Source organism: Anthonomus grandis, chromosome 22, assembly GCF_022605725.1.
Source record: "Anthonomus grandis grandis chromosome 22, icAntGran1.3, whole genome shotgun sequence".
In the NCBI taxonomy this organism is placed as follows: Eukaryota; Metazoa; Arthropoda; class Insecta; order Coleoptera; family Curculionidae; genus Anthonomus; species Anthonomus grandis.
Window position 1 is genome coordinate 10,156,692 of NC_065567.1, and position 22,386 is coordinate 10,179,077.

The 22,386-nt window shown below is 32.5% G+C and overlaps 2 protein-coding genes across 12 annotated transcripts in view; one reads left to right on the forward strand and one right to left on the reverse strand.

Annotated features, from left to right (window-relative positions):
- LOC126748785 (myocyte-specific enhancer factor 2) overlaps positions 1-22,386 on the reverse strand; it is a 150,621-nt gene that overhangs the window by 42,129 nt on the left and 86,106 nt on the right. Inside the window, exon 1 of one of the 11 annotated variants that reach the window (XM_050458243.1) lies at positions 2,455-2,479. The exons of the other annotated variants lie outside the window; for them this stretch is intronic. The gene's annotated coding sequence lies outside the window, so the exon portion shown is untranslated. Of the gene's footprint in view, positions 1-2,454; positions 2,480-22,386 lie in introns of those variants that run through there. 11 annotated transcript variants of the gene reach the window in all.
- LOC126749251 (uncharacterized) overlaps positions 12,164-22,386 on the forward strand; it is a 29,719-nt gene continuing 19,496 nt past the window's right edge. Inside the window, exon 1 of the mRNA XM_050458953.1 lies at positions 12,164-12,409. Coding sequence (XP_050314910.1) covers positions 12,164-12,409 — 246 coding nt within the window. The remainder of the gene's footprint in view (positions 12,410-22,386) is intronic.

Sequence of the window (22,386 nt, forward strand, 5' to 3'; positions counted from 1 at the left end):
TACCTGTAATGACTAAATAAAAGCTTTTTATCCTACTTTAGAAAAAATTTATTAAAAAAGTTTTCAATATAAAACACCCGTAACAAGTAAGAGGAATATTTTATTGGTTTATAAACACCTACAAATTTACAAATACAAATAAAGGTTATCGATATTTATATAACCTTTATTCTATATCAACACGTTTCCCAATCTAAGACAATTTAATGATTTTGACAACATTCTTAAATAATATTTTTTTTTACGTAGTATTTCTTTTATTCTAACCAATATGAGGCTTTTGTAAATAACACAAGAAAGACAAGAGGTCAACGATAACGAGGGATCAGTTGATTGATGGAAGTTTAAGCAGTGTAAAGCAAATGAGCATTTTGAGCAAGGAAAGAAATTTTAACACTAAATTTGGCAAACCGGTATACTTGTGGCTTAGTTCTTGTTCTTTCTTTATTGTTTTTCAAATTTGCTGTACTCTTCTTATAATTTCATATTATTTCTTATAATAATATAAATTTAAAAAATAAAAACATACAATACTATTTTTACTAACTTTTTAATAATATGCTTTTTTACAATTTAATTGTATTACTACTTGTCATTTCATTAAGATGTCTTATAGTAAGCCTAATAATTACTAATCATTTTTTTGCTAATATTTCAGCAATGAAATATATTTTTATTAATTGGTTAATCATTATTAGAGAACTAATTGCTTTAACCTTTTATGCTATTATGAATTTCGATTTGTAGTAAAGTGCATATCAAGTTTATTACGTAAAAGTTATAAGAAAAACTTACAAATATTAATGCTAAGAATGTTAGACCATATCATGGTCTTAAATTTCATTAATCCTTTAAACGACTTTTCTAAAAGAAGTTTCATACAAGGCCAGACGAAATAGCTTTAAAAAAATACAGATAAAACCCTAACATAATTAAGCCAGTTTGGACTAAAAAAGAGCAGAATTACCGTGGCATTATTTTCACACATCACTAATGGCTTTCAACAATCTATAAAGCCTTCGATTTAGATCAATAAGTTCTCTTGTGAAGATAAAGTATAAAAGAAATGTTTGAACTGGGTACATGTAACATGGAGACTGCAAATAACTTATAAATCCATTAGTTTTGTCCCCTTTGATGGATTTTCGGTCTTCAACGTATGGAAAACTATCAGAATAGATCCGCCTTTTAAAAGTAAAACTTTTTACATTGCCTTCCGATATATGAAAATATATTGTTACTCCTAACATTTCGGAACATTAGGCTTTAGACATGTCAGACCGAAGAGATTATTCGTGCATTCAATTTTAGATCAAATTTTCACATAATAATAAAATGTTTTAATTACTGCTTTTAAGTGAAAAGTTAAGGAGGTTTCTAGTATTTACAATTTAGACCAATTTTTCACTTTCCATCTAATAATAAATATTTTTATATTATTGCATGACAGAGTATAGTGTCCCTCAATTAGGTATTCTGGAGCAAATGTCGGTAGCGGGATTAGGGACAACAAATCAAACCTCAAGTTTTTAACTGGCCGACGTTTCGACGATATATATTTTTCGTCTTTGTCAAGGCTAATATAAAAAAAATTTTAACAAGTTTTCCGGAAACCTCTAATTTTTTTATATTAGCCTTAATAAAGACGAAAAATATATATTGTCGAAACGTCGGCCAATTAAAAACTTGAGGTTTGGTTTGTTGTCCCTAATCCCGCTACCTACATTTTCACCATAATTTTTATATTATATTTTTTCATGTAGTTATTTAGAGATTTTTGTATAAATTGATTACTTGCCAAATTGTTAGGTTACTATTCGAATTTATTTGTTTGCTGTTAACTTTTTTGATTTCTAGCACAAATGTTTGGATGACCAGTATTGAATTAATTTGAAATGTTAGTTTTTGTCTTAAACATATGGGTTTTTTGACTAATAACAAGACAAAAAATCCAAACACTAATCCCATGGTCTCGTGACGCCCTATTTGTAACCCTAGTTTCAATCATGCAAAAACTTTTTTTTCGTTTATATTGATTGGTCGTTTTACTATTGACGCTTTTTAAATTTAATATAGGTTTTTATATAAATCAGATTTGAAGATGGTTTAAATATATATGTACCTTATTTATATCTTCTTCATAAAACGCCAAATTATGTATTGCCTATTTTTATAGCCATAACACAATTTCAAACAATTTCATTATCGCACATGGTTTTACAATAAGGAAACCAAAAAACGGGTCTTCAATGAAAAAAATTGCCATTTTTCTTTAAAAATTATTTTAGTCACATTAAAAGCTTGTCCAAATATTTAATTAGGCCACTCTTTAAAAACGTTATTTTAAAATACATACTCAAATTTAATACTTTACCTTCACACACTCGCTGCTAGAATATTTATTACTATTAGAGAAAAAACTAAAACTATAACACTAAAACATTTTCAACTAACCTTACGAAATATAACCGGAGCACATTTTGCCAATTAAAAAAAGTTAACCGATTTGCACTGATGTCAACAGAACTAACCTACACGTATCTCGAGTGAACTCATGAACATCTTAACCACTATCTCAGATCAACTAACCTTGAATCCGAACATGTACATTATATAATGATAAGATATCAGCCATGATTTTCGATAAGTAAATAACAAAATATATACATGCACGCATATATATCCATTACATTTGTTGCAAAGTTGTGTAACGACCAATAACAAAGCGTTTAATAATTTTTAACTTATTTTTAAATTGGAACCTTTCCTTACCTACTCTATCGAGCGGACTAGCAATTTTTCTTGATTTTCAGTCTCCACAAAAATTGACCCGTTGATTTTTGTTTTAAAGGGAATTATTTTAATTTTTTATTTAACAGGGTAATTTACCTAATTAGTTAATAATACAAGAGACAGTAACGACCAAAGATAGTCACATTAGATGATAAAACATGATATAAGTGTTCAGGTCTAGTTTAGTATACCGGGTGGTGCGTCGCCGAGCGGAACATAGGAAATCTTATGTAAATTTTAAGTGGGTCAATTATTGGCTTTCCTGTACATTTTACAGAAAAAATTTAAGATAACTTTTTGAAGAGAACAATCTGGCAAACCCTCGTGCAAAGTTTCAAAAAATGTTAATAAGCGAATCTTGAATTATCCAATTAAATGTAATTGCAAAATTACCAAATTTTCGGTTCAGGTAAAACTAGACACCAGCCACCAGCAAACAATTTGTTAGAAATGTTTTTTTTTCGTTTTGTCAATCTCACAACCATACATTCAAAGTAAGTCACGTTAACATTACGTTATTTTCTAAACTTTTATTTAATATAACGATGAAGTTAAACCAATAAAAATTATTATTATCGATTATTAAAAAAATAATTTTATCATACTTAGAATTTAATTAAACCAATAGCAGTATCTGAAATATTTTAAATTTATTTTCCCATCAAGCCTATCTGGTCCATTTCAACCATTAAACCTATTGTTAGTAAATTCGAGTCCAAAGACATTGCAATAAATAATTGTAAATGTTTAACTCAAAAGATCGAAAATAGATCCGAAAAAAGAGAGAACAGAACTCTCAATATTTTACTAAGTGTGGAAAAATAAAATAAAATACAATAACTTTTTTAAAAATAATAGAGAATTACATAAAAACATCAATTAATCAAATGCTTAAACAACCCCCCCATTAACAGCTAAACAATATCCTAACCGATCATAAAATCCATTTCTAACGTTACTTAAGTTGATATTGCGAAATTTTATTAAATTCTAACGAAATAGCGTTTTGTAACTGGTTTAGATTCTCAAACTTTACACTTTTATAAATGACACTTTTTAAATGATCCCACAAAAAGAAGTCATTCGGTGAAAGATCAGGTGACTTGGCTGGCCAAAGTATCCGGTACCGTGGACCAATAATATTGCCGTTAAAAGCATTTTCCAAGCACTCTCTCAACCATACGGGCATTATGGGCCGGGAAACCATCCATATGGTACCAGATCATTTGATCTTCCTGAACAACTTCTTCCAAGGCGGGTCCAATTTGATTTTGAAATAAGTCCAAATAGGTTTCAGCTGCTAGGTTATAGTCCATAAAAAAGGGTCCAATGATATGGTGTCCGATAATTCCCACGAATACATTTGTTTTTTGGGGATATTGTGTCCGAGTATGAACAAAGCGATGTTCATTTTCTTGGCTCCAATACCGGCAATTCAGAACATTTGGTTCATTGTTGAGGGTAAATGTACATTCATTGGTAAAACAAATATTTCTTAAAAAATTCCTATCATTATTTGCTCTTTCCATCATTTCAAAACAAAATGCCATTCTTTGCTCTTCATCTCCTTCCTGCAGCTCTTGATGTTTTTCGAATTTATACGAATAATATTTGTGTTTTTTTAAAGTGTGCAATACCGTTGTATGATGTTTATTTACCTCTTGCCCAAGAACCCTCGTACTAACCATCTTGTTTTCCTCCACACTCAGTAAAATATTAAGATCTCTCTTTCTTCGGCTCTGTTCTCTCTTTCTTCGGCTCTATTTTCGATATCCTTAGTTAAACATTTAAAATTATTTATTACGGTACCTTTGGACTCGAACTTATTGACAATACGTTTAATAGTTGAAATGGACGGAATTGGCTCGGTGGGGAAATAAACTGAAGGGGAATTTTATTAGGTAGGTTTACTTAGGCTGCTACTTATGTTTCATTTAACAGTTTCAGTTTAGCTTTTAGTAACTTATTTTGTTTAAGGACTCTAATTTATTTATTTTTATTGTAAATTCTGGTCGGTAAATTTTCTAGATTTTATATACATACTTCCTCTCTTTGATAGCTAGTGCTTTCCTTAAATTATTTAACTGCATCAGTAGAAATAATGTTGAATTTTCCCAGCGTTTCCAAATTGTCCCTTTTTAACAAACGACTTAAAAAGGTGACAAGCATGGTGACATTTAATTCAGTTTAGTTGTTTATTTTGAAAACAATTCAGGTACAGTCGAACCACGTTTTTATTATTAAAATAAATTAATCAACTAAAATCAAAATATTAAACGAATCCCATTCCGAGCAATAAAACTTACAAAAAAAACCAAAGACCCATACAAAAAGAGATCTAAGTTTTGTAATCCGACATCGAGAATTGCGTTTCTAATATAAAAGTATATTCCCGGTATTAGCGTGTTCCAGACAGGAGTGTGTTCTTGAGTTCCGTTACAATATTTTGATTAGGGATCAGTTTAAAGGTTTCTTTTATTTCCTTTTATTATAAGCTCATATACACATTTCTATCAAAAATATAAAAAAAGCTTTGGTTAAGTAAAAAGTAATAACTACTATAAAATAAGTATAAAACAAATTTGTTTTAAAGGACCACTCAATATAGACTATTTAGGAGCAAATCCTAATCGTCTAATAGTCGCCTTGGCGAATCCGACTCTTATGCAACGCTTTATTATTCAGTAGCCCAGTTCAGATTAAAAGGTCCTTGGCAAATCCAAGAATAAGTTGCTAATACAATCGTGGCTCGCAAATTTAAAAAAATCATGATGTTAGTAATCAAGACGATTTGAAAAAAATAATTTTAAGGTCTGAATCACAAAAGACAATTTGTCTATACTCATTTTCTGAATAAATAAAACACATCAAAACGGTCCTAGAGAACAAAGGTTATTACTGCCATATTCAAGGAATCCAAATTTCAATCATGTTCAGCTGATCTTACATTCCAGAAGCTACCGCTTGAATTTCTGATGCAATTTTCCTTTCGCACTAGCGGTAAACATTAGACAAAGTTCAAAATTAAAGTTCGCAAGTTGAGGGTTACCATTTAAGAACAAAATCCTAAAGACCTGGCAGCATTGACATGGATCCTGATCAATTGAATATATTTTATTGTAGTATGGCTTCTAATCTTATCAAAAATTTATCAGTTGTTTTTATGAAAGATCCAATATCATATCTTCGCAATGTTTCATACAGAGGCTCCTTTTCCTTTTTTGAGACGAACAGAGATGAAATTAAGGACGTAATATCTCACATTAATAAGAGATGTAGTGGACTTGACGAGATTTCGACGAAGGTTCTTCTGCACTTTACCTGACAGAGCTTTGGATGCTCTCTCCGATTCCATTAATGAATTTTGGGCGTGAGGTTTGTTTCCTTTTTGCTTGAAATCTGCTTTGGTGATACCTTTGTTCAAGGGTAGTGACCCAGGGGAACCCTCTAACTTCCGCCCTATTTCGTTGCTACCGGCTCTGTCCAAAATAATTGAAAAACTAGTAAAGAAAAGAATGTGGGATTATCTCCTTTCATTCAGGATTATTACAGACAGATAGTTTGATTTCCAGTCTTCTGGGAGTACCCGGGATACCATCTACAGCTTCCTCGAATGGATCTACTTTGGGATGAATCGGGGGTACTGCTCGGCAGCGGTGTTCTGTGATATATCTAAGGCATTTGATTGTATGGATCATAGAATAGTGCTGTCAAAGCTTGAGAAATATGGGTTCCCGGTTGCATCTTATGCTTGGCTCAAATCATACCTGGAGGGCCGTTTTCAGACTATACATCTTGGGAAAAAAAATCATCTTTGACAGCCATTTAGTGCGAAGCTCCACAGGGCTCTGTTTTGGGACCGCTATTATTCCTCCTCTACATAAATGACCTAGCTCACCTCAACATGGGAATTTTACTCTTTTTGCAGATGACACTTCGATTCTTTGGCAAGAAAGGGATATAGAGGATTTAAAACATATAATATCAAGCGACCTCAAACTTATTAAGAAAAGGTTCGATGCCAATCGTCTCTCTCTAAACTTTACTAAAACATATGTTGGCGGCTTTAGGTATGATGTGGAGGATCTAGTGTGAGGATCTTTTAAATTAGAGCCGCCTTGCGGGCCTGGAAGTTGTCAAGTTTCTGGAAGTCCTAATTGATGGGAAAAATGCATTTTGAGGAACACATAATGTGTTTAAGCAAGAAATTTTCATCAGCATGCTTTGCGGTAAGAGCAATTAGAGAGGAATTGGATCCTAAACTGGCAAGAACAGTTTATTTTTCTTTTTTTGAGTCACACCTCACATATGGCATTCCATTTTGGGGGGTGGCCAGTCAGGGTCTTTTGAATATGTTCTACAGAAAAAAAGCAATTCGATTTCTTATGAACATCAACCAAAGACAAAGTTGCAGACCGCATTTTGTGACTCAAAGAATTCTAAGCTTAACATCTCTCTTTATTTTGAAAACATGTTCTCTAATTTTCAAGAATCGCGTTTAGCTTCAGGGTCCTACGCCTTACTACAATACTCGCCAGAATTTTAATCTGCCTTTGCCATTGCCGAAAACAACGTTTATTAGGCGGTCTTTGATTTATGAGGGGCGAAAATTATATAACCACTGGCCACAATTGGCCTCAGAACCATTAAAAATCTTGACGCCTTCTTGCACTTTTTAAAATTTTTGTGTTATTGTATAATGATTTTTTTATATATGTTTTTTATGACTAAATTTTAAGTATTTTGCTTCTTACTTGGGTTAATGTATTAAATATTTTTTTACTTTTAGATGTAAGTATGTTTTGTCAATGAAAATTTATATTTTTTAAACAAATAAAGCATTTTTGACTTTGGACTTTGATCGTTGCTGTGCTTAACTAAATTAGATAATTAACCACTCAATATTTACCTCTATTTAAGGAAGAGTTTGTTACTTTCAAAATGTTTCCAGTTCATCTAAATTTTCAACTAGAACGTCCAAGTCAACTATAACGTCCGATAAATTACCACCAGTGGATTTTTAGATAAAAGGCCTAAGGTGTTATTCAAAATTTTATTACGATACACATCAAAATACGAAAAAATAAAAGTCAAAATTCTATATTTGAGGCCAATCGTTTAATGTCACTTCCGACTATTAAAGAAACTCTGGCATGAAGCATAGTAAAGTAAAAATATTAAAAAAAAACGTATATATATAGGTTTGGTTTACTATTGAGTCACCCAAAAATACCCCTTAATAAATTAAAAAAAAAAAGATTAAAGACATAATAAAATTAGTATGTTTCCCCCCTTATTCCATACGAGTACGAACAAACGTACTTTACAAACGAACCAACAATAATTATTCAATTAAAATTCATAAGGCAGAAACGTGGATAATACACTAGGGGAGATTAACATTAATCAACAATATTAATTAAGCAATAAAATTATAGATAGGTGAAAAAAAGTAAACTGAAAGACTATTTATTTACTTGGAACTATGTAGGCACTTGGCTGATTTTATTATTACCCAAGCGTTAAATTGGAATCCAGAGTAAATCCAAAACCAAAAGAAACCAAAAACCAAAAAAAAGAAAACTTTAAAATAAATATCCTTTGTTAAACAAGGATTAAGTACAAATCAAAAGCCTTACCTTACAAACCAATAAGTTACACCAACACTAACAAATGTGGTTACCAAAAAGTACCACTAACACTAACAAATGTGACACAGTCTTGATAAATAAACCTTGGAGGTTGTTATAAAACTCCCTTCCGGACAAAATTACTTTTCCAAACTAGAGTACATCAATTCCGAAATTTCAAATGGAATTGTCCACATTGTCCCCTATCAAGGGTAAAATTTCCGAAAAATTCCGTGACAGTAGTGACACCGTGCGGTCACAATTAGAACAATTCTCTTCGGTCACAATCTCAACAAATCTAGCAAACTGAGTAACTAGTAAACGATCTCTTCTTAAAAAAAAAACTACAAAAACTATAATTGCAATGCGAAACACGCATAAAATGCTGAAGCAAATAAATAATGCAAGTGCCAGAACAGAATTCTTCTAATGAGACATTCACAGGAGAAACAGGGAAAACATCGTATTGGTAACGTCCACGATTGCCCTAAGATCAAAAGCCAGCGGTTGACTGTCATTTTGACCCTAAGGAACTCTAAGCTCTATACATGGCATTTCTCCCCATATTAAAAATATCATATTTGTAGCTATTTCTTAAGTGCGTGCTCAAGATCAACAAGCATCCACTTCTAAGATGTTTTTTCCAAATGATGTCTCCGACAGTAAATATACATAGAGCATGATGAGAAAGCCAACATAACCAAAAGGTTAACAAAAACAGCCAATTCGCCTTCCAGAACAAGCTCTAAGCACAGAGAGAAACAAAATAAAGTAGCTTTTAGACTTCGATAATAGTATAGACCTAGTTGGATTACTAAATTTCGACAGGGATACAAGAAAAATACGTATAAAGCCTAATCGGATCTAAAGAAGTATGAAACAAAGGACAAGACACAAAAATATATAGAAGAAAAATTCCGGTGAAAAAATTCACCAGTTCTGGTCCATTTCTTATTTTCAATGAATCAGCTACTAGAGAAAAAGAAATAATAAAATTAACTCTTAAGAATATGTCCTAAATTGGTAACACGTCACGTGAATATAATAATGTCAACCGATTGCTGGTTACGGCGCTTATCACATTGTTTAATAGATTATATTTTTCGATAATTTTTGGAGTAACTAACTCTTAAAATATTAGTTGATGGAATGTGTAAAGACCAATATGAACTCGGAGAATTTGAAGAACTATCTTTGTTCGTTATTATGGGTTAAAAAATTAATTTTTCTTCCAAATTTTTTTTTCAAAAGTTTTTTTTAATTATTGCTACACTAAACCCGGTTTGATTGTGATCGATTGCAATTGTTTAGATCGCCTTGACAGGAATAGAGCACTACTTTTAATGGGATCAGCTTGTAATTATTACTCATTAACTTTATCTTGTCATAATATTATTACTGGGGTAGACGTATCGCTTTAAACTGCAGTAAAAATTGGAACGAATTTAGCAATATTAAACTGTCATCTAAATTAAAACCAAATATTGGTTTGACAAAAATCAGTCAGTCTAACGAAAAAATGCGCAAAACAAAACGTATTATATCTTTCATACAAATGTATTGAGAATGGTTTAGGAAGGGGAAGACAATTTTTTAGGAGTAATGATTCACCAAAAAAATAAAATGGATTTTTATTATGTATTAATAGTTAGCATTTTTGCAATAAAATTAGTAGATCTTAAATTTAACGACTCTTTTAAAGCTATTTTTAAGGTTGTATACTTTATGTAATCTACTATCTTTTTAGTCCTATCTTCCACATATTATACCTATTATTTCATGTCATTAAACACCACATGAAAATACCAGCCCATTACCGTTAAAGAGTGATACCAAAGAGTTTTGAATATAAAATATATCATCATTTTAATGTTGCACATATATCCTGTAAAATGCAAGAATGTAAGGAACTAACTAATTTTATGAAATATAATTATATATATATATATAATGTAACATTACCATCAGACTTACTAGACTAGTAATATACTAAATTCGGGCTATATGGTAAAGTCTGACCGTCCTCGTTTTCAGAAAACATCCCTCCCTGGAGTTTCCATTTAGTTGCCCAAACTCAAGTAAAATGGCATTTAATTAAGCATATTATGCCAATGTTTATCGTGAACTTTATATATTTTATTGACAAGGATAAAAATATTTTATATCATTACTATTGAGCATCAATCGTATATACGATATAAATGTATAAGTACGTAATCTATGTTTTTACTTTATATCATTTCGTATAAAATATTGGCACCACACATAAAAAAGGGATAGAAATGGAGTTTAACAGTCTGAGCGAAGACGAACAGGATCGAGCTGGGTTTTCCAAAAAAAAAAATTAAAAATGACTGACTATATATATGAAAAAAAATCCTCTCTAAAATCTAAAATTTACTTGAGTTGAAATTAACAACAAAAAGGTTTGAAAAATATGTAAGATAAAAAGGCAATCTAGACAGATTGAAACAATTAGATCCACTAGATTTGCGTTATAAATTTCTAAATATAATTAGTACTAACAAGCTAATTTTTGTTAAAATTGATTTTTTTTTTCGAACACGTGGATAATGAAGAGCATAAATCGGCCATAATACCCAAAGAAACCGCACATGTATCATCAAAACATTGCTTGTGCTATTTTCCTATATAGCTAGTCATTTTCCTTTGAGTTAAAAGCATTTTTCGCTAGTCAGAGGAAGCTGCTTTTCTTCCTATGTAATAGGGGCTTTGCGTTCAATTTTCAGCAAGCACGTATCTCAATGCCGCTCAGGTAAGGCACGTAGGTGGCTTTAATTGGTCTTATTTTAGTGCTCTGGCGTGTTAATTTTTAGTTTTGTTAGTTATTTTACAATAACCAGTTCTAAAATAACCTGTTGATCTCGGTTCTTTTTACATAATTACAGTTTCTATTTTAATTTTATAAAAAAAATGAAGAGATTATAACATTAAGTTCTAAACTTTGAGGTTTATACTTATACTTAACTAACACGAGGATTATACATCAGCAAACCGGTGACTGATAAACATAAAAAGTAATCCCAAGATATTTTAAATCCTTTACCACTAGACATTTTAAATGCTTATCCATTAGATACGCTTTTTTCACTTTTTGTCCTAACTTCACATATTATACACGCTGGGCCAACTAAGGTCTTATGTGCGGAAATCTATCAAAGAACATCTAAGCTAACTTGTGTTTTTTTTGTGATTTTTTTTTCTATGAAACTAAAAAAATTAAATGAGAGTTATTTAGACAAAAAACTTGATTGCACTTTTTGAAAATTAAAAATTGCCTTGCAAAATCGCGGTATTCGAAAAGTGTCCAATCCTTCTAAGCCAAACGATTTTCGGCCAATTAGAATTCTACCAGTACTCTCTTTAAATGTTGCAGCTGAACAACTCACTTCCTTCTTTGATAGGAATAATATTTTTCGTAAAAATCACAGCACTACTACAAATTTACTTCAAGTATCTCATGTCATTTTGGCAAACTTATAAACCCTGCCTTATTCTCTTAGATTTTAGTAAATCGTTCGATACCATAGAACATCAACTCTTATTAGGTAAATTAAAATATTATGGTCTTAGAAATGCAGCTCTACGATTCTTTAAAAGCCACCTTATTAATAGAAAACAAACTGACTCTGAAATTAAGATAATTAATCAAGGTGTCACCCAGGGCAGTATGTTAAGTCCTCTGTTTTGTACATATACAATACATATTTTGTACATATATGCAGCAGGCTTTTCTCAATTTCTGCAACATTTTAACTTTAAATGAAACCGAAGCCTCGGAGCAAGGTCGCTGCCTGTGGATCGCCAGTGCAGGTCTGGAGCCGTTGCTGGACATCACAGCATGCGGACCGTCGGTGGCAGGGTGCTGGGGGGACGGGTTCTTGTCATACAAGAAACTACAGCTCCACCACAACCCCCAGTTGCACAGGATCATCAAACACCAACCAGGACCCAACCTGCTGATGGTATTCCGCAGGAAATTCAGCCAGTGCTCACTCAAGCAGGGTTACCGAGACAGCGCTTAAAATTGAAATCTGCTATGAATAAATCTATAATGCGTATTTTCTTCAAGGTAACAAATCTGGGGCAACAAGTGATGGCATGCCGAATTCCGCAGACAATATCCAAATGACTGTGCAGGGACTGAACAGAGAGTCGCTAACCAATACCGCGTCATTCTAAGAAACTTGATCCCAGAAACGCGAATTACTCTATTAAAAGGGAAATTGCAGCAGAAAGAAATGATCAATAGACCTTAAATGAAGGAAGGGATAATTTTCAGGGCAATGCCGACCAAGAGAGAATAGAAGCGGCGGAAGAAAACTTACACCCGCCAGACCAAGCACCATTACCAGAAGTGATAATAAATGAAGAAACCCAAAATGAAGACCAGAATATTGAACATAATTATGAAATGCATTCTAAACTTAGAACAGAGTTTAGAAGAGACTGGCAGAGTATGAAGGCAGAAACCCCTCAACAAGACCAGCTCTTCCTAGAGTTAATTCTTCCCGCAAATTGGCTATTCTTCTTAATGCTGCCAACTTAATTATACCTAATTATACTCTTATAGTTACGACACTTGCACAGCTTCATCTGATAATCTACTGTGCGGTTACGGCTGTTATTAAAACCCTGGGATTAAAAATAACAAATCACCAGCAAAGTGTGACACGTAATGAAAGACCGACACCGCCATGGGAAAGGAGACTACAAAAAAGATTGAAAATATTAGGAAAGACATTGGCCGGTTAAAGGAATATATCGGAGGTACAAGAACCAGATAAGTACAAAAAAGAGTAGAGGAAATAATACGTCTGACCCAACAACATATACTGCAGGACCCAGAAAACTGTACTCCGGAACAATGCCTAGACACCCTTAAACAAAAGTTATCTATATATTTTTTCAGGTCGCTTTTAAACGCTCAGAGAAGCAATTCTATCGAAAGCTTAACGAGCCTTTTCCAAAAAACACCGCCATTAGCATTTACCCCACTATAGAAAACATCGAGGAGTTCTGAGGCACTCAATTAACAATACCTAGTGAATGCAACCTCGACACTGAATGCCTTACTGAAGAACGAGCAAAGAGCCAAGCATATGACATTTTTACCATTTTCAGTTGACGAAGTGACTAACCTCATAAAAAACTACATAACTGGAAAGCTCCAGGCCCAGATCACATCCAAAATTACTGGATTATGAAATTGTGGTCAACACATCAACAACTGTAGTGCTAGAAGAGTGCCGAACTGTGAACATTATTGAGGGTAAGTTACAACCAGGTGACTTTCAAGCAGAAAACAATCAGATAATGAATGCTATGGACGAAGAAGAATCCAACAAATATATAGGAATGGAGCAGGCGCAAAGAATAGACCATAGAACTATAAAGGATGACTACTAAGTTCACTAAAAGAATGCGACGACCCCTTAAAACAAGTCTTAATAGCAGACACTTATTTAAAGCTATTAATACATATGGAGTCAGTTCATTAACTTATTTTTTTCATATTATAGGATGGACTAAACCGAATATCGAAAATTTGCAAAGAAAAGTTGGAACACTCCTAACGAAAGCCAATAAGCATCATCCGCGCATTGCCGTAGAACGAACTACACTGCCTCGACATATGGGAGGAAGAGGAATGGCTGACATAGAAAAGCAGCTGACTGATGGAAGGCATGTTCTCGAGGTTTAACAAGAGTATGTCGACATAGCGGCGTCGAACTACTGGTTGACTTCGGGACAGTTTTTCCCAGAAACTGAAGGGTTTCTTGTGGCTATCCAAGATCAATTAATACGAACAAGAACTTATTTAAAGTTTTTCGTTGGTGACTCGACGGTACAGATTGACAGCTGTAGGTAGGGATGGGAGACAACGGAATCTATTTAGCATGTCACCAGTGGATGTCAAACTTTTGCACCAATGGAATATAAAGAACGATATGATCTAGTTGCAAAGATACTGCATCAGGAGCTCATAGAAAAACTAAACCCTCTTATCAGCAGCCAAGGTCCCATATTATAACTATAAGCCGGAACCAGTTCTTGAAAATTAACAACACAAATTCTATTTGGATCGCACTGTACTTACAGACCAACGAGTAAGTAATAATAGGCCTGACCTAATATTAATCTATAAAATTTCTAGGAAGACAACCCCTATTAAGTTACTTATTCCTAATAATAACAACAAAACATAATTGAGTACAGGGATCTAGAACACCAGATACGAAGACAATGGGAAATGAGAAAAGAACGGACAATCCCAATTATTGTGTCAACAACAGGAGTAATACCAAAGAGCCTGATCGAAAACATGAAACTGCTCAACCTTAAGGAAAGCATCTATAAGCTAATGCTGAAGTCGACGAGTCCGATAGCATGGAACGGACTCCATCCTTCTGATATCTGAAATATCTGGGATAAGTAAATGATCCCCTCTTCCCGAGGGAGGAGTGCGACTGCCGTTTAGCATGAAATCTGATAATAATAATATTAGTAATAATAATGTTAAAATTCATAAATATGTAGCACGTTTCTTGCAATTAAAAATATGCCCTTCAAGCAACAGTTACACAGGTTACTAAGAGAATTTAATAAATGTTAATCATTGGAAATGAAGGCAAAATCCTCAAATTTGCGGAAAAAATTGCAAGATAATTAATTAAGATAAACAAGGTACAAGGGATATAAATACAAAATGCTACATAATAATGCTTGGATCTGGAATGACAGCTAATTTCAAAATCCAAGCGAAGATATATAATCTTAAAATAGTGTTGTAAGTTACGAGATTTACTGTAACTCATACCGAATACGTCAACTTCATCGAAAATGGGACACCCTGCAGAGAGAAAGGTAAGTAATTATTTTGTCGCTTAACCTATATGCTCCGGGTTGCTGTACATTTCATGAAGTATAGACTGGTCGCTGTAACAAGGGACTCGCCAGCAGAGCCGCGGCGCGACAGCTGTATCCATATTCTGGATGTGGCAATGTTGAAAAAGCGGAAATCCGCCTGATGTCTCGCCTGTTACTCGTAATGGCATTGTTTGTGTATTGTCATATATCGTCAGTTTATGGTGAAAGTTACGCTAGTTATGATTAAGTTTTGTAATTTTGTTTATGACAGTCTTTGTCCTAAGTTTCTTATTTAAAAAAGAAAAAATAATAAAAAAAAGGGATTTTTTAACAGGAAGTAAAATTCTGTAAAAACATATATTACCATGCAATATAAAAAAGCAACGATCAATTTATTTTAAAAAATTGTTCACTCTTTTACTTAAAAAAGTAAGTAAAGTTGAATTAAAGTTTAAAGTTTTCAAACTTACGAGGATATTGCTTACTAACGTACTTAAAATTACCACTAATTACAATATCTTACACATTAAGGAAAATAATATAAAAAAGATAAAAACGGTTTTTCGTTTTCACTAAAACTGTTGAAAAGATTTTTTTAATTTTTTTTCGAAAAAGTTAGACTGTACTCTGATATTACATTTGCTTGATACTACGCTTGCCAGAAGACGATATTTTATAACAATTTATGCTTAAAAAGTGCGTATTTGTCGCTTTATTTAGATTAACGAAACGGAAGAGAAAAAATTCGAAAGAAAGAGAAATAGAGCCCTCCTACTCAACGAAAATATCAAGGCTGACAACCCACGTAAAAAACCTGCAGTTTATTGAATTTTTCTGCCTCAGTGAGGCTCAAGCGATATCGCAACCGATATCTGTAATAATTAGTTTCAAGCTTCATGCGTTTGGCGGCAAATAAAAATTTAATCGGGGATACCTAATTCATATAACTTAATTACGTATATAGGCAGCTTATACGTACCTACTAAATGCTAAGGTATTCTAAACTTTGAATAAACTTGATAAAGAGGTATATGTTGCAAGCCACAACTTTTTAATGTTGTTTGGTTAACATAGTGATCCTACCCTAAATAAGAAAAGACATTTTTTCCATTTTTAAATTAAAAATAATATATTGTATAATAATATTACGACTACCAAATAATATTTGATTTATGTTTACTGATTCTTCTAATTACGGTAAATATCCTACAATCTCCCTGCACTCGATGTCTTTAATGTTCTTAAATTCAATCGCAAAAATAACACTAACAATCGAGTAGAGATAAACTCGCTTATCTTTAAACCATTATTTTTTTTTAAATAGTCTGTAATAAAACGTACGTCTTTTCCGTACCTCTAGCTTTATCTCAGTTCTATCTTTAGTGTATACTTTTTTGTGGCAAACGCTATGAGATAAAAGAAAATTATATAAATACATTTGATTGAATATTGAAATACAATTGAATTGAATTAAATACAAAACTGTTATAAATTAAAATAGATTGCTCTTCAAAGGTATAATTTTGTAATTTTAAAATAAAAAAATATTGATATTTTTATTAAATTTTGATAATGATCAACTATTACAAATGCAACTCAAAAAGGTCCTGTCAAACTTTAAAGTCTATATTTTACATTAAAATATTACGCACTGTTGTCTATCATGAATGGAAATGATTTTAGCTGCGATCAAATGTTACGAGGAATGATGAAACCTAACTTCGTCTTTTGATAAATTGATCGAAGAATAGATTAGTCGACTTTTCAGAAGTTGGTCATAGATCAGCTCCGACTTAAAGAGATCGCATCCGCGAACTACATGCAAATGTAGGAAACATTATCAGAAACTGTACGAGATGATTTGAGGGGTCAATATCCTGCGAGATGACAGCTGTTATCAAAAGAGAATAGCCCTGCTCCTTTAAATTAGGATTAAACATAAAAATTAAACTGGAAATCAATGGCCCTAGATTAGTTCACAAAAGAGTCTCGATTCGGCTTGCATCCAAGTTCATATGGAGTCAGAATATGATGAGGAACTTAAAAACCCACAGGAAATGCACAATTACAGGGGCGGTAGTGTAATAGTTTGACTAGTCTAAGACTTCCCGCAAGATTGAATATCTGATTTTCAATGAAATATTTTGTAACTACACACATGCTCAAAATTTAGGGATATTTAAAACTTGAACTATAATTTTTTTGGTGAATATTTCTTTATTACCTTAAACTATATTAAGCAATGTAACACGTTTCTATAGCAATACTGATGATGTAAATAAACGACTTAAATTCATCTGCAAATATTTTACTCATAAAAAAACTGTTTTTTTAAAAACGCCTAAAATTTAGAATATAAATAATGTATAATATTATTAATTCTTTGTCAAATCTAATAGAGCAAAGGTATTTTTTAAATTGTTTAAATATGCCTAGACGTAATTTGGCAGATAATGAGATGTTAAGGACTGGTTTTTGGGCCCCCCAAAGGTAACTACTCCTTCTATGGGTCGATATGTTCAGTTAGGAGCTCGAAGAAATGATACAGTAACAGCATCACAATTAATCAGTCAAAACGTATCATCTAGAGAAGGTTGAGAAAAGTAAAATATAAAACAATAAAAGTGAAAGTTGAGAAAGTAAACCGAAGGCCTTCCTTGGAGATGTCAACGCTTACATCAAAGGGATCGCGCCAGTCGACTAGCTTTTGCTTAGGAACATGTCAGTTCGGAGCAAAATGAATGGCAAAAATGTTTCATATATTGATGAATGTCACTTTGTCTTGTATTCAGATTCTCGAAGAATATTTATATGGAGGGCACCTGGCACAAGAAATCGAATCCAGCATACCCAGAAAGTTCAAAGTTATAGAGCAGGCACAATAATTATGGTATAGACAGGAATTTCTCTTGGGCGTCGAACTGATCTCTTTCTTTGGGATCGTTTCTTATCAGACCGCTACTTTAAAAATGTTCTGGAACCTACTGTTGTTTCATAACCCCATTTCAAAATATTGGTGCAAATTTTATTTTAATGCATGATACTGCCACTCCCCATACAGCTAGAGTCACACGAAGTTTTTTGAAAGAGCAGAGCATGCGTGTTTAAGACTGGCCAACTCAATTACCTGATCTCAATCCTATAGAGCATTCCTGAAATATGGTTCAGCGAAGAGTTCTTTAGGGCCTTTGTAATTCAAATAATTCAATATGCCAAGATTTGGAGCATGTGTGTAGTTGTCTAGGATATAGTAACATATCGCTCGGATAAATTAACATAATTTTTATTTTTTTTGATGCAATTGAATTTTTACAATGATATTTATTCTACAGTTAAGTTCTTGGTAAACTAACCAAATACAACATTTCTTGGATGATCACAGTCAATAAAATCACAGATAATGACACGGATTGAAGAGGTTTTATCTGGAATTTATTAGTTAAATATACTCTATCAAACATAACACGTAAGCTAAAAAAACTAAAACGGCAATTATGAACATAAAAGAAGACTTTCAGAAGATATATCTGTTTAATATTTCTTCTATTACTCGTAAAAAGCTGTGAAGTAAATGAGCGAAATTTGCGGCAACTCGGAATAGATCGGTTGCCCCGATCGTACATTTCCGCCTCTTGGCCCTTCTTTATGTTCGCGGAGGAGAAACCCTATCGTTCTCTTTTGAACTTGTAACTTAAACCTAAGACCTGAGTTGGCCAAACTGGTATATTTAATTCTACGAAATACTTAAGATTTATGATTATGATTAATGTAATACTAATTAAACGAAAAGAGTGATTTTAAACACGTGAGTAAGATTATAGTATTTTCTTCTTTTTTTCTTTTTATTTTACAAAGTATAAATTAAAATTTACTAAAAAAGAACTATACATAGATTTTCTACATATAAAAATATATTTTTATAAAATTCCACTGTAATATTATATGATATTTTTATAAGCTAAAGATGCAAAAAAATACTAAATACGCATGATGTAATATTGATTTCATTTTTTCATTTTTACATTGCCAAAGATAACAATTAAAGAGATCTGTGCAAGGTCCTATTATTAAATACAGATCAAACAAATCAAAAACTTGGTTTAAAAAAATTAAATATCAATACCAATCACAATCATATTCATATAAAAAGCCATATCCAAATCAATAATAATCAGATTAATATAAGATAATTATTTATCATTGTAGCTAAAGAGTCCCTATCTGTTTTCTCTATACGCGTTTTTTGTTTATAGGACTCAACCTTTGAATCCCTTCTAACGTTAAACAATTGAGAGTGCTTCTTCCGGAGCTTTTACATAAAATAAATTTCATTGAGTGCTAGATATGTTTTTGCATTATTATACATGTATACAGTATTCAACAATTGCTAACGATTTTCTATTTAAGTTTCCACTGAAATTAAATAATTTAAAAGAATATTGATAGGTATTTTAATTTATTTATATATTTGATTTATTATACTATGACTTAATTACTAGGCAAAAGTTAGACAGCATTATGTAAATAGTACAAAACCCTCATGATGAATTGTCATCTCTCCTTCATAGGTCATTACTTCATGTACAATAATTTAATGTAACTGGATTTTCAAAAGAACGTTGCATATGACTGATTTGAGAGCAAATTGATATGCACCTATACACTACCGCTCAAAAGTATTTGCCCACCATGTACTCTTTTTAATATTTTAAATTAGATACAAAAATCTTATCTTTATACCTAAATTTAGATTGTATCTCTTTTTGTAAATTGCATATATGCTTAAACAGCATACCTATCAACTATGGTTCATTGAAAAACACTGAGTATTTAAAAATAGTCTTGCAAATAACAAACAATGTAGTGAAAATATGCACTTCTTCTAAAAAACTAATCTGTTTACAGATCGTTTCCGATGAAATTTGAAATATTTAAAGGTGTTTAGTCTTCAAGAATTGATTTTGTGTAACATTGGTAAAAAATTTCGCTTGCTTATTGACGATTGTCACCGTTTCTTTGCTGGTTTTTCAACATTCTTTAAAATGGCTAAAACAAAAGAGTTATCGTTAGAAACAAAAGGTATTGGTTCTACATTGGACTTCATAAGGCTGGAAAGACTAACCGTCAAATTTCGACGGATTTGGGAATTCCAAGGCGGACTGTTGATTATAATGTTAGGAAATTCACCAGAGAAGGGACTATTAGCAAACAAACCTCGATCGGGAAGGCCGAAGGCAACAAGTTCAAAGGAGGATTTAAATATTATAATTACAAGCAAACGCAATAGACGCCTTACCGCCCCTGAAATCACAGCAAAAATCAACAAGGAGCGTAAAAAAGCGGTCAGTGTTTCGACAGTAAAACGGCGAATTTATAATGCTGGTCTTAAAGGACGTTTAGCTGTATCAAAACCGCTACTGAAGGATGCTAATAAGAAGAAAAGACTTGAGTGGGCCCAATCACACAAAGAATGGAACATTGATGACTTAAAGAAAGTTCTCTGGAGTGACGAGTCGAAATTCGAGGTTTCTGGAACGAAGAGGCGAGTTTTTGTTCGCCGTTATGCCAATGAAAGGGTCGCTGAGAACTGTAGGTCTCAATTAAACACGGTGGTGGTTCGGCGATGGTGTGGGGTTGTTTCGGAGGATCTGCAGTGGGGGATCTAATTAGAATAGAGGGAATTCTTTGAAAAGAGGGTTACAAAACAATTTTAAGTGACAATGTACTTCCTTCTGGTACTCGAATAATTGGGAAAAACTTTATTTTTCAATACGACAATGACCCCAAGCACACGTCGAAATTGTGCAAGCAATATTTAGGTCAATTACAAAGGCAACATCTTCTGAAAGTTATGGTATGGCCCCCACAATCACCGGACCTCAATCCTATCCAATTACTGTGGGATAGACAAGTGCGAAAATCATGCCCCACATCAAAAGAAGACTTGTGAAGGATCATCCAAGAAGAGTGGCACAAGATACCTCAGGAAACTTTGAACAAATTAATTAGAAGACTACCGAAACTCTGTGAAGCTGTTATTAAAAATCGAGGCGGACATGCAGATGAATCCAAAATTTGATTTTCTTAAATTTAATTAATTGAAAAATGTATTATTTATACTCATTTTGTTATAAATAAACCGTTTCATAAGAATAACTGATGGGTTTATTATTTTTAGTTATAACTTTAAAACAGTCATATGTAGGCAAATACTTTTGAGTGGTAGTGTATATAGTACAGTCTATGAATACATATCTATTCTCATGAACTTTTAATATACTGAATCCGTATGTTCAATTATTCCACATCCGCCTTGTGAAATAATGTAGAAATCTAAAATTTGACACGATAAAATAATTGGGCTCAATAACTGGTATACTAATGCTTTTTTTTTTAAATCCTTTTTTGACTTCAAGCTCTCTAATATATAACGGTTAATAACGGACTTTTTTTTTATTTTTCGTAAAATTATGTTGTTAGTTCTGTATAAGGAAAAATGATTTACAAAGTGCCAATCTAAAAACTTTCAATGCAAATATCTCTGAAACTAAAAAAGTTAGAAAGGCGCAATTTGGTACAAATATTATACAGGTAGGAGGAACTTCAACCACAATATTTTGGTTATAAATTAAATAAAATAAACTCTGTTTTTATGAAGTGTTATTTCATAATTGTAATTAGATGCTCAAAAGGCATTCCATTTTGGGCTGAACAAAACTATAATCTATTTTCACATTCACTCATTTCTCACATTGTTAAATACTTCTCTTAAAATAGATGCACATTCTGTAATAATCGGTTGCCGAAGATCATCGAGTGAAGCTGGTTGCGTTTTAAACACAACAGTTTTTAAGTCAACCCAGAGAAAAAAGTCAAGTGGTGTTAGGTCTGGTGATTGCGACGGCCCCTCCATTAGATCTCTTCTCCTAATCTCCATCTTGTTGAAAATGTACTAAATCTTAGGTTCCTACCCCGCTGAATATCCAACTAACTTTGAATGGCGGTTTCCAATATTTCCAACTTCGTCTAGGGTCATTATTAATATATAGAGGTTCAACAATAGTATCACTCA